Source organism: Aphis gossypii, chromosome X (genome assembly GCF_020184175.1).
Source record: "Aphis gossypii isolate Hap1 chromosome X, ASM2018417v2, whole genome shotgun sequence".
Lineage (NCBI taxonomy): Eukaryota > Metazoa > Arthropoda > Insecta > Hemiptera > Aphididae > Aphis > Aphis gossypii.
In genome coordinates this window covers 4,322,047-4,338,622 of record NC_065533.1, presented here as the reverse complement: position 1 = coordinate 4,338,622, position 16,576 = coordinate 4,322,047, and the positions used below count along the sequence as shown (strand labels likewise).

The 16,576-nt window shown below is 22.3% G+C and overlaps 1 protein-coding gene across 2 annotated transcripts in view; it reads right to left on the bottom strand.

The window, feature by feature from the left end:
• Positions 1-2,701: 2,701 nt before the first annotated feature.
• Positions 2,702-16,576, bottom strand: part of LOC114126213 (sex peptide receptor) — a 196,193-nt gene continuing 182,318 nt past the window's right edge. For both annotated transcript variants that reach the window (XM_027990105.2, XM_050206344.1), the window contains 2 exons: positions 12,283-12,439; positions 2,702-5,298 (listed from right to left, as the gene is read on the bottom strand). In XM_027990105.2, the coding sequence (XP_027845906.1) occupies positions 5,029-5,298; positions 12,283-12,439 (427 nt within the window). In that variant the 3' untranslated portion in view covers positions 2,702-5,028. The remainder of the gene's footprint in view (positions 5,299-12,282; positions 12,440-16,576) is intronic.

Genomic DNA, 16,576 nt, shown 5'->3' with positions numbered 1-16,576 from the left:
TGTGTGTGATTTTTCAATTATATGATAAATCGTTAGGGTCAAATAAGTTCATTCTCTAAGTGAAAGTTTTTTGTGTTATTGCTGAGTAAAGAAATGACAATAGACTAGATTCATGTTAAAGCTACTGCGCTGGTAAAATGATACACAAAAAAATGTAGGACAAAATTTAGATCATGTATGATCATTGATTTTACAGACAAACTTCAAAGTTTAAAATTGATATATTTAGTTAATTTTTGGGAAAAGACATTCTCACCTTGGTATTATCTGAATGCCATCAAAACTTTAAATCTGGAAAATTTATTTCTTAATCTTAATGTGAATATCCTGATATTTCCACAATTTTTCTTATAGTAATAAGTATACAACGCTTTTTCTTAGTACTAAAAAGAGTCGAAAATTGTTTACGTGCGACTATGTGTCAAGAGTCAAGACAGACTATTAAGCTTAGGAATGTTAGCGGGGGAACAAGAGTTAGCCAATATACCACCAACTTGAACGGTGTCAGCAATGAATTTGATGAATTTGCTGTGGAAAAAGCCAAAAAGGAAAACACTCTAACCAAACCTAATCTTTTTTTAATGTTTGTTGTTGAATAATTAGTATTCTATTTATTTTTTTCTTCAATAAAAAAAAAAAATATATATATTTAAATATTTTAAATTAAATATTAAGTATGTTTTTGTTTTAAACATAGATATTATTAAACTTAAATATCTAACCAAATAAGTGTAAATAAAGCGGGCCCGGAATCGATCGGCCCTGGGGCATGAAAAAGTTCTCACCGACCTTTCTCTAAAAACTGTTGATGTTGCGTACTTCAAAAGTAGTCTTACAAAACTGTTATGTAGTTTGAGTAAATGTGAACAAAAAAATAAACCTCTCCCGTTACAGTTGTCCAGAGGAAATGTTATTATATATGTCTTGTGCGTTATGTAAATTCTCCGAGCCTACTTTTTGCATCACTGAATAATTATTACAACCCGTAGTTTTGTTATGTTGAATAATTCATGTGTATAAAAAATCTGGTGTTTAATATAGACCATAGTATATAATGTATATTATGTGATAGGCGTCTTTAATTTATATTAAACCACTCGACAAGTCTGACCAGACATAGTATTGTTAAGCTGTTGTACGGAATCATACGGTTAAACAAATATATCGTTTAAATTGCATTGTGCACAACGGTCAGACTACACAATTAAATATCCAAAATTTCAAAATTTAAGTAGATTCACAGTATTTTTATTGCACTATGACCAATGAGATGCTTCAAAATTAAATTAATTAGTAAATTTAGATAACTATCTACAATAATTTTCATAATTTGTTTGTGAAGTAAAGGTAAAATATTTTATATCAACAATGTTATTTTTAACACTTCTTTATTTAATAAAATTGTATATTATGTGTAATTGTTTTGATTAAAAACATGGGTTGTATGTTTTTTTTTAAATTGGCATATTATTTATAAGAATATGTACATTTAGACATTTAGTGTAATGGAACAACTTTTATTTATTAATCATGCAATGTAATTTTAAATGTAATAATATAGACAATACAATGAAATAATATATTTTATTAGTATCAACTGGCTACTTAACTAAATATTATGTTATATAATTATGACAAATAATATACTTGTTTAATAATGAACTATAAATATAACAATTAATTACTTAAAAATTGTTTTTGTAGTACTTATATACTTATCATGGTAATATACTAATATCAAATACTTTTTACTAATAGATGTAGTTAAAATAATTTTAACATTATACCTACTTAAATGTTGAATTTGTTTGGATATTTTCTCAGCTTGAATAATTTTTTATGATAGAATATATTTTCTTACTAAATATATCTTTATATTTAATATATGTGTTAGTGTAAATATTTCATTTTAAACCCATTTCGTTAAAAAAGTTGTTAATTACCATTTCAAATGACTAAAAACGTATTAAAAATAATACCCATTCATTTATAGAAAATCAATTAATATGTTATATGATTGATATTTGTTATGTACATTATTTTACAAAATTATCCAAACATATATTAGGTATATCATATTTTTACATAAAAAAAAAAGTATTTATAGTATGGACATAAAATAGTAAGTATGTTTTTTTATATTAAAATATTATCTTTGATTTTTTTTTTATTTCTACAAATGTGTATTTGACTAGGGTGATGAAATTTGAATTAAAATTGTTCAGCTTAAAAAAAAAAACTTTTAGGAGTGAATTTATGATCAAGAAATGGTTTCAGTTAAAATAAAATATTTTTTATGGCGTATTACAAAAAGTTGAAGATATGTTCTTATATGCTGTAATAAAGATAGTTTTTTGGTTCTAACATTTTTCAGACAAAAACAACTTCGATAAAAGCTAAAATAATAAAAAAGAGTATGAATTTAAGTTTAGAGGAAAATTCTCAAAAAATATAACATAGGTAATTCAACCAGTTTATATTACATACATACAAGTAGGAACACACATATTTTTTCTGAACTTATTTTAATATAGCAAATTTTTAAAATATTTCTTTTGTTATTTATTAGGAATATATATATCTGTATTTTTTTTTTTTTAATAAATACAGTACAGTTTTTATTTTAATGTAAATAAAAAATTTAGATACCTATTTACTATGATAAATCTCATTCTATTTTTTAAAAATGTTTGTTAGGTATACAATTATTTAACGTGCCTATAATTGATTTTTATGTCAAATTAATATTAATTAATCTAATTTAAATTATATTTTGCAATTAAAATAAATAATCGAATCATTAGATGTAATTTGAAACAACAAATCTATATAATATATATAACGATAAATTTATTGTTTGTTAGTTGAATTTCGGAATTTATGTAAGTGAGATTGTTAATTGTAAATACATATTTCTTTACATTTCTATACTTAATTAACGTTATTAGGTATTTTTAAAATGAGTATTTTATTATAGTGTAATTAAATATTTCAGCGATTGAGTATGCAAATATATTGTAATTTATACCCTTTTGGCCACACAATTGATTTATATAATTGAAAAGTAATCTAAAATATTCTATTTTTATATTGATATTATTGTTTGTAAAATAAAAAAATTACCAATGTACACTACCTGAATAAAATACTAGTAGTTGAGTAGGCAATTCTATATTTAGGAAGAAATACTTAAATATTTAGTATAATGTTTGTTATTTAGTTTGTATACGGCTATATTATTTTATTCTTAATATGTGTGTTATGATTTAGAATTTTAGATGCTTTAAATATAATGAGTAATTACATTACATACAAGATACTTTATGGTGTTTCTTGACCAGTAAATAAATTTAGTTAAATGGTGCATTTATATATACAAATCACAAATAATTAAATTAGAAGTGATTGAAAAAGATTATAGAAACCCAATCAAAATATTCTATGTACCAGGATTGATTAGTTTTTAAAATAATGTAAAACAGCACAATAATAGAACAAGTAAACGATGAACATAATATTATTAACCTAAACACCATTATTATAAGTAATACAATTTTTTTAAATCAATAATAATCCATAAAAATGTATCCACAGATATGTGGAAATTATAACTATGATAAAATGATAGTACATTTGTGTTTAGTAAAGTGTAGATTGAGTTAAATATTTTATTATAATATGGTTAAAGCCATTACTATTTACCATTCTCTTTTTCACATCAATCCTTTTTACCGAATGAATAAAAATCTTTGATTTTGTTTAATCAAATATTACGCTTTCCTAGGTATTTCATTAATAATATATTGTTATTCGTGTTATTGATAGATAAAAATCACCCTTATCCTGTGATGGCTAAACATTTGTTAAAATAAATAGTATTTATTTAAAGTAAATTTGAATGTGTACAGTAAACTTTGTAAATTTAATTAACTTTAATATTACAATATCAAACAATTGTATTTGATTTAAAGTGGTTAAAAATGTTTTTCAGTAAACATATTAATATGAGATAGGTATACCTAGAAATCTATATTATGTTCTAGCAAAAAAAAAAAAAAAAAACAAAAAAAAAAGAAGTAATAATAAATAAATAATGCTGTTTGACATAAATTGATTGCTTTAAGGAAAATTAATTGCACGTAATAATCCCTTCATCTGTTCTCGCTTCGAACAACAACAAAAATAAAAAAATCGAATGACAAATAACTTACATTGTGCCAATTGTTAATATCCCATAAAGATAATTAAAAAAAAAAAACATTTTATATGAAAAGGGTCTGTACAACAATTTATCTTACTAGAAAAAAAAATAATAATCAACGATTTTTCACGGTGTTTGATTATTTTTAATTTATTTAATATTGTGAATTTGTGATATAATAAAATTTAATTTAACACATTGCTATTCAAATAAAACAAAATAAACGTAGTCATTGCATTATCAGCTTAAAAATTAAATTGATTACATAAGTAGGTACTCGTTTAAAAAGTTAATGAACTGAAATCAAATTTAAAATTAATTTAAATATTAAAAAGTATTTTTATAGGTGCAGTTTTCGAAGTGATCAACCTAATTTAGGAAAAACTTTAATACAAAATAAAACACATGATTAAAAAGACTGAATAAAAAATGTACGCATCTTGTAGTGCAATGGTCGTTTAAACGTTATCAACATTTAATTTCTATCTATAGTGCTGTGAATGAAAGTTTTTTGAACGTTCTAAAAGGTTGGTTACAAGGTTTGTGAGTAGGTATTAACTATTTGATTTTGAAAACTTTTATTATTATGAATTGTGCGGATAAATTACTTTTGTCTTCTCCCCATTTTCTTCTACATCAATGGTATAATATAGGTAATATGTACAATTGTAAGTGGGTATTTGGTGGCTTTTTGGTTTTTTTTATGGATACGTACGTATATTGGCTGGTTATCGTTATAAGTACCTATTAATTGTCCGACGAGAGGTTGTGAAATTTCATTATGCGTATGCGCACGATAACAGATTATATAAGCGTTAGTAATGAATTTACAAAAGCGATTCGTTGGTACATGTCCTGGGTCCGTTGACTAATGAGTAACGGGAGCTGCCGCCGGCCCCATGTTTACGGTTTATCTGCACCGAGCCTCTGATGAATAGCTCTTTGAACGTTTCCCGGAACTGCCTGGACATTCCGCAATAAATGGCGAAGTTGATCGGATAGCTGACGATTATGAAGAAATTGGTGAACAACACCAACAGATTGGCTACCGAATAGTCAAGTATTTCTTTGATACTGCTTGATATTATGTGAAGCACCTATAGAACACAAAATTAAACGATATCATATTATATTATAAAATATATTATAAACCCTAGCTATAATATTACGGTATAGTCATAATGTTATTTTAATATTGATTTAAATGGTGGAACATGTATTGGAAATTTCGACAGATTGCGAAAATCCATTTTCACTCTCACCAATCTTGAAAACACTATGTATTGTATTCGGGAAATAATATTATTAAGACTTGTTATATATATCTGATGGCACGTATTTATGTTTAAATCAATTCTATCAGTGTAGAATTTAGATTGCGGTTTTAGTCATATTTAGAATCTATAGATTATCATTGAATCTCATGGGATTTTGGTCAATTATAATTGTAAGAACGAAATAGTTTTAATATATTAAAAAAATACCCTTAGGTATAATAAATAAAACAAGAACCATGATTGAGTTCTCACTAAGTATGAAACTTTAAAAAATACGATTTATGAAGAATCAGAAAAGGGTTTAGTCAGAAAAATAACTAACGGAAGGAATATATATATATTGATATAGGTATATGATTGAATATATGATATAGGTGTATATGATTGAAAAGTATACTTAATAGGCTGGTACTTGAAAGTTGACTAGAATTATTATTGTATTTGAAACAAATATGAATTTATATTCAAATAAATATAGTAATAAGATGTTTTCAAAAACTGTAATTAATAGAGTTATAAGGCATAATATTTAGCATTGTTCATTATTTAGTGTTTAGTATATTCAATAAAATGTTAAATGGTTGTAAAAATAGTTTTACCGTTATTAAGACTCTTAACTTTTAAATTTATGGATTCAATGATAATTTTTTAATAGAAATTTGCGTTATTATTTTATTGATTTTTAATATATAGTTTTTTATTATTTATACTTATTACAACCACTAAAAATTTCTCACGCCAAGATGAGTAAAACGAAATGCCAAACACGCTCAATTTTCATCTCATCCGGTTGTTTTTATTATTATAATATTTAGTTTAAAAACCATTTTCTAGTTTGAATCAATCTTTTGAAAAGACTCTTAGATTAAATTTAAAAAGTTTTGATATAATATGCTAAACTTAACATTTTTGATATTATACTTGGAGAAAGATAGAATATGCATTTATAAACTTTCAGTATTATAAGTGACGTTTACCGGAAGAAGGTACTTTTTTCAGTAGTGCTAATAACAAACCGGAAAGTATTCGATTACAAAAACGAAAAATACTTTGAAAAAATTGTAATAATATGTTTAGTTTCATTTTATTTTTACTCAATAAATTTTTAAAGATTGAACAAAAATTTGATTTACATAATGATTATGACGAGAAATGTATACAGTTAAATTATTTAATATTAAGAGATGGTATGATATTTTTTTCATGTAATTTCAATAAGTTTACTTGTTATATGAATAATAAATTGTAATTTATATTTATTGTATTTTAATAGATGCTGTCTGAACAATATTATTCTCTTTATAATTTTAAATTCAAATCCACGCAATATGTAATTTTATAAAAATCTCAAATACTCCGTATATAATTATACGATTAATTATGTACTCGATAAACAACTGTTCGAGAAGTTTTCAGTATTTATTTTGACTATTCTACCTTGATTTTCGTACTTTAATTTTTGTTCTCGTTTAATATATGACACACAAAAAAAAGACAAGAGTATTTATCAAAAAAATAAAAATACCATGTTTAAAATGCGGTCTGTAATATAATTATTTAGTTCTTATATAACACAAATATAAATATATTGTTAAGTAGATAAATACATCTCTGTTTGTAATAAATACTAATTACCAATAATCATGATCCGTGATAACATTTTACATGCGGCTATCAGTTTTAATAACAATGTTTTAGTCAGTTTCTCTTTGACATAGTTATTATTCGAGCATATTGTACTATCGCCTACCTATACATCACCTCTAGATAAAATACTTTTGTCAAATTAAAATAAAATACAGTCCACTTTTAACTATCAAATATAGATATTAATTATAAAGATATATGCACAGTACCTATCATAATATCTAGCGATATGAATGAAAATACATTTTTTTTTTTTTTTAAAACAAATAAATTTTAAAAAGTTTCTTTGTACCTATTTAATCACAATTATACACATTCTGTTTTTTAAATTCAAGCAAATAAAATACTAAAAAAAATCAAAATCAAAATATAAAACAAAATAAATTCAATCATTATTGATTTAAATATATGTTCTTCTATTATTTTAATAAAATTTATTAATTTAACTAATATTCATTTTAATTCAGTTTGCAGCTAATAATATATTATTTGAATTCACGTGTTTTTATACATTTGTAGTTTACAAATAATGCAATAAAAATATCGGTCTAAACTAGAGTTCAATATGAAATTGTATTGGCAGAAGATTAAGATCATCAAAAAATAAGTTTTTACATCCATGGAATATTATTAAATCAGAACACTAACTATTTTAAAAGTTTAAAATTGTCTATAGAAATATCGAGTTATACGTAGATTTTCTAAAAGTTTATAATAATTTTAGCCTGATATAGCTATAATCGATGGTATGTATTTTTTCCTCTTTTTATACCTTTAATAACAGTATTATTGTGTTAGGACGTCTCAAACGTGCCCAAGTACACAATTTCTAAAAGAACATAGGTAGAAGAACAATATTGATTTCAAATGATATAATATTGTATTATTTTTGATAATATAATAATATAATATATTTGATTTAATACAGATGTTTATTTTATGGCTAAATTGCTTTAGTAAAATATCTGTAGATATCTATAATTTATTTTGAGTTGGTTTATTGATTATTAATTGATGATAATTGCAAAATATGTTTAAACATATTTGATTATACTTATTATGAATTTATTGTATTATTTTGTCTTCAGATAGTAATAATTGTACAACTTAATTGATAAATAATTATAAATGGGTAATAAACAGTATTGGTCGGCCAATACAATTTAAATAAATATATATATAACGTATTTTTGTTTTGCTTACAAAATGAATTGTTTTTTAAATTAAAATTAAAACTTCAAATTTTGATGACTGATAAATATATATTTATATGACGTTATCATTATTATTTTTAACATATACTCGTATATTATTATTATTATCTTAGAATGATGTGGTTTAAAATTTCTACTAAAATGGTACACCTAATATACGTAAAATTAATAGTAAGGATCATACAATAATAATATTATATTAAAAAAAAAAAAATTGTTATTATTGCCATAGGTGAACGAAATTGTATCGAATTATGAAATAATATGATGTATTAAACGTTATTGAAACCAGATTAAACCGAATAATTTGACTATGGTACTTGGAGAATAAATAAATCAATGATAGTTATACAAAATAAAATAAAAATATGTTGCGTAAAGGCGAATGTAGTAGGTATTTACTTAGATATTTGATACCTATTTGATACTTGATACCCATATCATTATAAAATAGTAAATTGATTCCTATTTATAGTTGATACATTGTATATTGTCTTGTAACAAGGACAATATGATGCATTAGTAAGTACATAAAATAATATGAGATTTTATAATAAATTATTAAATTATTTTTCGAGTGTAAATAATACAAAATTTTATTTTGAAAATTAACGAACTTTATATAAGGTATAAATACATAATATTTAAGGTAATCAATTAACTTGTATCGTAAAAATTGACAAGTTCAAATTATAAATAAATCTGGTGTACGATAACATATTATATGAAAGCTTACATTTATATAAATAATAAAAAAATTAAATATATATATATACCTACATATATATTTTTGTGTTTCAGAAAGAATTTTTTCTTTTCATTTATGTTACAATTTGGTCAATTTTTCTATAAATATATATATTTTATTCCATAAGATTAACTTTTACATTATAATAATACAAATAAACTGTGGTGGGTTCTTTTTTTAATGTTTGTGTTTAGTTAAAATATGACATAGCCACATAGGTACAAAAATGTAATTTATGTGATTAAGAATAATTATTTTAGATGAAATAAGTATTTTTTATGTATTTACCTATATCAAATCATATTCTTAAACGTTATTTAAATAAAAAAAAAATACATTACTTTGTTAATATATGTTAACTAGTTGTTGAATTATATAATAGCTAGATAATTTGTGTATTTTAATTTAATTTGTAGGTACTTATTTGGTTTTTTTTTTAAGATAAATCAATAATTTTGAATATTATTTGGTTAATATATAGAATAAAATACAATAAATTCATGTCAATATGTAAAAATTATTATAGCTTTTTATGTAAAATTTTGTAACCATATAGGTAACCTATTCGACTAATGGATTATTTATGTATTTTAGTGATGAGTAAACTATATTTGTAACTTCCAAAAATGAATATAGGTAGGTTGATAAGTATTATATTACCAACAAGCCAATGAAAAGAAAGATCAATATATTTTTATAATACAATTTGCATTACTTGCAAATGGAAAATAATAGTAAAATTTTTTCTTGTGTTTTCACGAATTTATTTTTATCGCTATTTGTAATTGAATTGTCTATATACTATTTTTAGTTCAATTGGTCGAACTATTTTTTGCAAAAATATCGTATATTATATTATTATATTTTATTGTTAACTTATGTGAATGACAACTTACTATAGCATGGTGTACATAAGTTAGTAGTTTAAAATTAGTTTAAATATTTTGAAAATATAATTGTCTAAATAATAATTATATGTAGGTATTGGTAAAAAGTTACAAGTCTCTATGATTAATGCTTGTGAATTGCAACAAAATAGTTTAACTCAATAAATGGAAAAAAGATAATTATTTGTCTTTTTAATATCCGATTTTTTCAAAGTTTAAACTTTGAAGGTCAAAAACTATGCAATTATTGTATTTTTAATTGTGATATTAACTTATAATTTATGAGGAACCTCGTTAGTATATATTTTTTAAATTTAACTATAAAATTCGAAAATTGGATCAATTAAAACAAACTCATTTGTAAAATATCTTCACCTCTTAGTAAAAATTTGAATTTAAAACGGTTTTAAAAATGTCAAAAACTGATTTTTAGTTTAAAATATTCCCGTAATTGTTTGTTTTTGTTTCAATTATTTTGAAAAATACTGTGAAGGTTTTCTTAAGTATTGAATTTGATACCAGAAACGGCAGAAACAACCACTCAAGTTGAATGTAGAAGCATTTGCACTCATCCAAATCGCATTCAAATTACACACACATATCGATGTAAAACCAATACATTCATATCTTAGCTCAAAATATAAAACGGAACTCACTAATATTAATTACCCTACACACTAGACTGATGATTTTAGAAGTACCTATTACAAGTTATGGTAACACTAGAACACAGTCATAAATAAATAAATTAGAAATTAAAATAAATGTAATTAATTCATTTTTATTTTTAAGTGATAATACTAATTGGGGTCTTAATACGTAATTGTACCTACTGTAAATATGATTGTCTAGAGGGCTTAAGTTTTAAAACTTGGCTTAGTGGTTTTTTAAAGATTAATGTGTTTTAATATAATGCAATGTTTGGCATTTTATTGACACAAAAATATTAAGAATATTACAGTTATTAATTCAAAAACACTTTTAAAAGATCCTTTCAAAAATTACTATAATTAATTTGAAAATTTACAATTCTATAATAATATGTACTTTTATATAACTGTAGAAATCAACATAATTTTATGACTTGTTGTTGGAAGTAAATTTAAAGTACATGTACCTATTTACCCATAATTTTTAAAGTTATTAGTATATTTAAAATATAAGTGTAGTGTATACATATTGTATAAGTGTATTTATGTGGATAATTAATTAATTATGGATTGTCTATATGTTTTTGATATTCTGTCTGCTTTAGATGCTGATAAATAAGAGCGATGAAACTAATGTATAGTTTTAAAATTTAAATAGGAGAATTTCTATTTAAATATCATCGAGGCAGACAACTCAAATATAGAAATACACATCTAGGCAATGTTTAAGATTTAACTTAAAACGATAAAGTCTGTAATAATGTTTTGACAGCGAAAAATAATATATTTTTAACATTATCATAGATTAAGTACCTAGTAATTAAACATAAGCAGGACATTTTTTTATTTTAAATTAATAATAATAGTAAGACAAATAATAATAATATAAATCTATATAAATTCGAAAATAATAATAAAATGTTGTGAAAATATTTAAGAAATAAAATAATAAAGATCTCTGCAAATTTCTGTTTGCATATATATTTTTTTCATATAATTGAAACAGTACTCGACTCTAGTCCTTATTATTTGATTCGAAAATTGAACATGTTGAATTTTGGATAGCTTTTACCTTTGATTTCAGTTTATTTTTTACCTCAGAACATTGAATATATCAAAAAATGTTATGATTATGAAACTCAAGTGTATCCAATTATTATTGTAAAAATAAAATCAATGTTGAATGTCAAAATAAAATCACTATAAACTCAAATACATTTTGTTGAGCGATGGATCGTGAAAAAAGAAACAGTTTTGGAAAATATTATTCAAATAAATTATATTTAAAATATATCATACAATTTAAATTAGTTATAATAAAATTGTAATTATATTTATATTCAATTTTTTCAATAAGTTATCTATTATATTAACTATATATTTATATTTAATTTATTCTAATGAACTTATTCCTTTTACAAACCACTAAACCTACATTTATTAATAATATTATGTTTGAAAAAAATAGTATGTGTGATGGGTTAGGATATAATATACATATTATTATACATTTCAAATGTGAAATCAAATCAGTAAAACCTTTTTGTTTAATGTTGAAATTATTATTTTAATACATTACCGTCAATTTTCAATAAAATGTGTCTGACAAATAATTAAAAATGTTTGAACCTTAAAAGTCATTATGTAAATTTACTCACCGTCACTACAGCCAATGGAATTTCAGTCATTAAGAAAACCGTCACAACGACAATGAGCATCAATGTTGTGCAATTAGAATCTCTTAGACGTTTGCATTCGTTCTTTCTGTTCTCTTTGAATAATTTGTCTCTTTTTAATTGCGCATCTCTCATAGCTCTGAAACAGTAATGATAAACAGCATTATTGCGTGATAGATTATTACAGAAGATGTACCTTATCGTTATTACTTATTACTTATATTAGAATATTTTAAAATTAAAATAGCATAAAGGTTGATTGATAATTATTATTTTTCATAAATACATTTTATGAGTTTTAAAAAAATAGGAAAACAATATAACAACAAGGTTACTTAACAGGTAAATTAACTTTACTAACTACTACTTTCTATGAAAAAATAATTAATATTAAATTAAAATGTTTGACTTAATTAACAACTTATTATTCAAATTATAAAAATAATGAAAATTTATATGTATATTTATAGAAACCAAGAGAACATTTAAAGAAATAAAAGCGTTTTTTTTTTTTTACTTTTTGTTGAGTGTTAAATTATAAAATTAATTATTGTTTTAAAATATAAATAAAAAAATAAAATGTATTCTAAATTGAGAGACTACTATTAAAGGTTTACCACAGGTGGTTTGGTATTATAGATGTGTGTTATTACATTAAATTAGAAAGAGATTATAATCGTATTAAAAACAAAATTCTATGTACGGTTTATAATCAGTTAGTATAGTGTTTATGTATATTTCTAATTTATATTGCCTGTATAATATATCTGCAGTTTATGTTTATTGACAAATGAAAAATAACATCCATAACTCATAAAATATACTATTTATATTGACAGAAGTATTATATAAAGTTACAATCATATTAAAAATGATAATTATAAATGTCAATTTAAAGAGAAGTGTAAGGAATTCATTAAATATATTGTTTTTAATTTTTTTTTATAATAATTATCTTTTTCTATGAAAATATTTTTGGATAGAAAAAAGTACTGTTTTATGTAATGTGTTAAAAAATTACAAAGTGGAATATTCTACAAAAAGATAATTTATTATTATTGGTTTTTTTAAAATAATAATGAAAAATCACTGATGATCAAAATTTTTTTTTATGAAATAAGAACAAATTACCTACAAGTATAGTTTAAAAAAAATGTTATTCAAGTTCTATCGAATAAATATTTTAATGCAAACTTTTTTATTGTTTTTAAATTTAATAATACTATAAGTTACAAGAACATTAATCAAGATAATCAAAATTAAATGAGTTTACTTCTTTTATTTTAACGTTCAATTTTATATAATAATATTTTTGGTAAAAATATTATAGGAATATTATGTATTATATATTATGATATTCAACAATGAAATGTTTTTGTTTATTATCATATTGTTTTAATAATCATAATCATTTTAGATTTATAATATTATTAATTTATTAAATATATTTAATTATATTTTTACTTTTCACTATTACGAACAGTTCTTGTTAGTAGTTTCTGTAAAAGAGAATTACGTTTAAAATTATATAAATAATAATTGGAAAATCTCTGATTTTATTTTAATGTAAATATCTACGTAATTTTGACGTAGAGTTATTTGTGTCAGACGTCAGTTGTACATAGTTAAGTAGGTACCTAATTGAATTTTGTTTCAAAGTTAGTATGTTCTCATATGTATTAAAATTGTTTTCAATTCTTTTCAACAAAATGAATATAACTTAAAAAAAAATCTATATTGACTTAACTTTTTTTCTATAAAAACTTTAAACCATGTCAAAATCAATCATATTCCACTGAAAGTCTTTATGTTTATATAAATAAAATATATTATAGTGAATAATTTATAATACTTTTGCAACTGTTTATAATTTTAATTCAATAAAAATATAAAAAACAGACTCTCAACACAACTATTACTTATAAAATTGTTATTGTTGGAGGGTATTGGGATGTTTTTATTTTATTTAACTCAATAGGTATTATTATATCATGATTTTCTAAAATATAATTATTCAGAATTATGATCGAATAAATTTCAGTAGTAGATTTATTATTATTTTTGGCATATTTAAGCGTACTTTATTGAAGAATGATTTTCAGTTTGAATCTTTTTTTTTTAGAAAGGGTTGAAATAAGTGTTCTTAACATAAGAAAAAAACCTTTAACCATAGGTATTGTTCATAATCTTTTTGGTACAAAATAACATTAAATAAATTCTATTATATTTTGTGAACTTTTTTTGAAAAAAAAAATTATAGTCATAATCATAGTTTCGTAATTACGAGTAATAAACATATCACAATAAAAGTTCAAATTATGATGACGGCAGGTAAGTATAATTAATATTTTATTAATGAATAAAATTGTTACAATGTAATAATTATTGATATAGATAGATTATTATCTATACTGCCATGGTGAAAAACAAGTGTTTGGTACTTAGTAATTAGCATACACAATAATATGATTAAAGTTAGAGAAGCGATTGTCCCATCACCCTTTTAAAAATGTACCATTAGCTATGGGTTGTTATTAATGTATATAATATATATATATATATGATATATGACTAGTCCCGATAGTATTAACTATTCTGTAAGGCAGTGGTTTTCAATCTTTTTTCTTCACGGCACCCTAGGGTGTTTTATAAAATCCTGAAACACCTTACATATTGTAATATGTATGAATAATGACTTATATTATCAATAATTTTGCGGCATATTTAAGATCAGTTACGGGCATACAGTTAAAACTATTGCCTTGGTATTTTTTTTTTAATTGATACAATAATTTGATAAAATAACACATAAATTATGTCACAAAAAATTTTTAATTTAAGATTGTATAACTTACTGCATTTTTTAAATCTGAACTATTCAAAAATACGATTCTCAAACAAATCTGTATAATAATATAGTATTGTAGTATACATAACAATTTCAAAGTCAGAATAAATAACTATTATTTACTAAATGTATACTGGTAAAATAATATTAAATATTTAAATACCTAAGTATTTAGTGTTTAGATTTTAGATAAATAAAAATAAAAATGTCTCAAATCCTATTTAAACAATTACGAATAACGATAAAACTATAAATATTTACTATATCTACTGTTCCACTTAATAAGCTTATTTTTCGTACAAAAAAATATATGTACCTAATATTTAAATGTACTCATCCAATTATTTTCATTATATGATGATCTAGGCATAAAATATTGTAGTGAATTGTTGATTTTTTAAAACAATAATATTTATCATATTCTATTCATACCTAAACGAGACACTTGAAAAATCCATAAGAAAATGTTCATAACTTAAATTAATACATCTAAAATTCTAAATAAAATAAAAGTTTAAAAAGTACTTAACTAAACCATTTGATCGTGTTCAATCTTCCAATCTTCCTTAGTATTTTATTTACCAGTATTTGACTCAATATAAGATTATACATAAATTTTAAGACTTCATCTTGAATATATGTTAAATATCTTTAAAAATGTATTAAGAATGTATATTAAAAGAATAACTAATTGCTGTTTTACAACATGTCCAAATTTATAACTTGCTTACATAAAAAACTTTGGTCTCACCTACTTATTTTATAAAAATAATTAGGTACTTGATATTTCTTTCACATATTTAAAAATGTTAACATGTTAACATATTGAATGTGAAGCTAAAATATATATTTTTATTTATCTTTAAGTATAAGTTTTAGTTCTAGAATAGTGAAAATATTTTAAACGTATGCATGTATAAATATAATTTTGATTTAAAATATAGTTTGAGAGCTATACATATTTGATAATAAAACTATAGAAAAAATAAACATACGCAAAATATATTATAGAAGTTCTAGATTACATCCTGCTTAGTAGATATAATGAATAAATATATAGATTAAGTTAAAAAAATTGGTTGGTTAATTATACCTACATAACAAAAATACATCAAACAACACACAACAAAGTATGACATTTTAATGCAGAATGAAATATTTTTTATCACGTTGATAAAACATAATTCTAGAAATTAGAAATATTATTTTATTGGGTTAATGTAATTTAATTTACCTAAAATGGGGAAATGCATATACAAATAGTATTTCTATCACCTCTAGTCTGTGCAAAATAACTTATAAGTAATTTTTAAAAATGGATTTGATGAATAACCACTCCTGTTTGTAATCTTCTTGATTTGTTATTGAATTTATTAGTATTTATATATATATGTTTACTGATAGTTTTTTTTAAATACCTAACGCTAT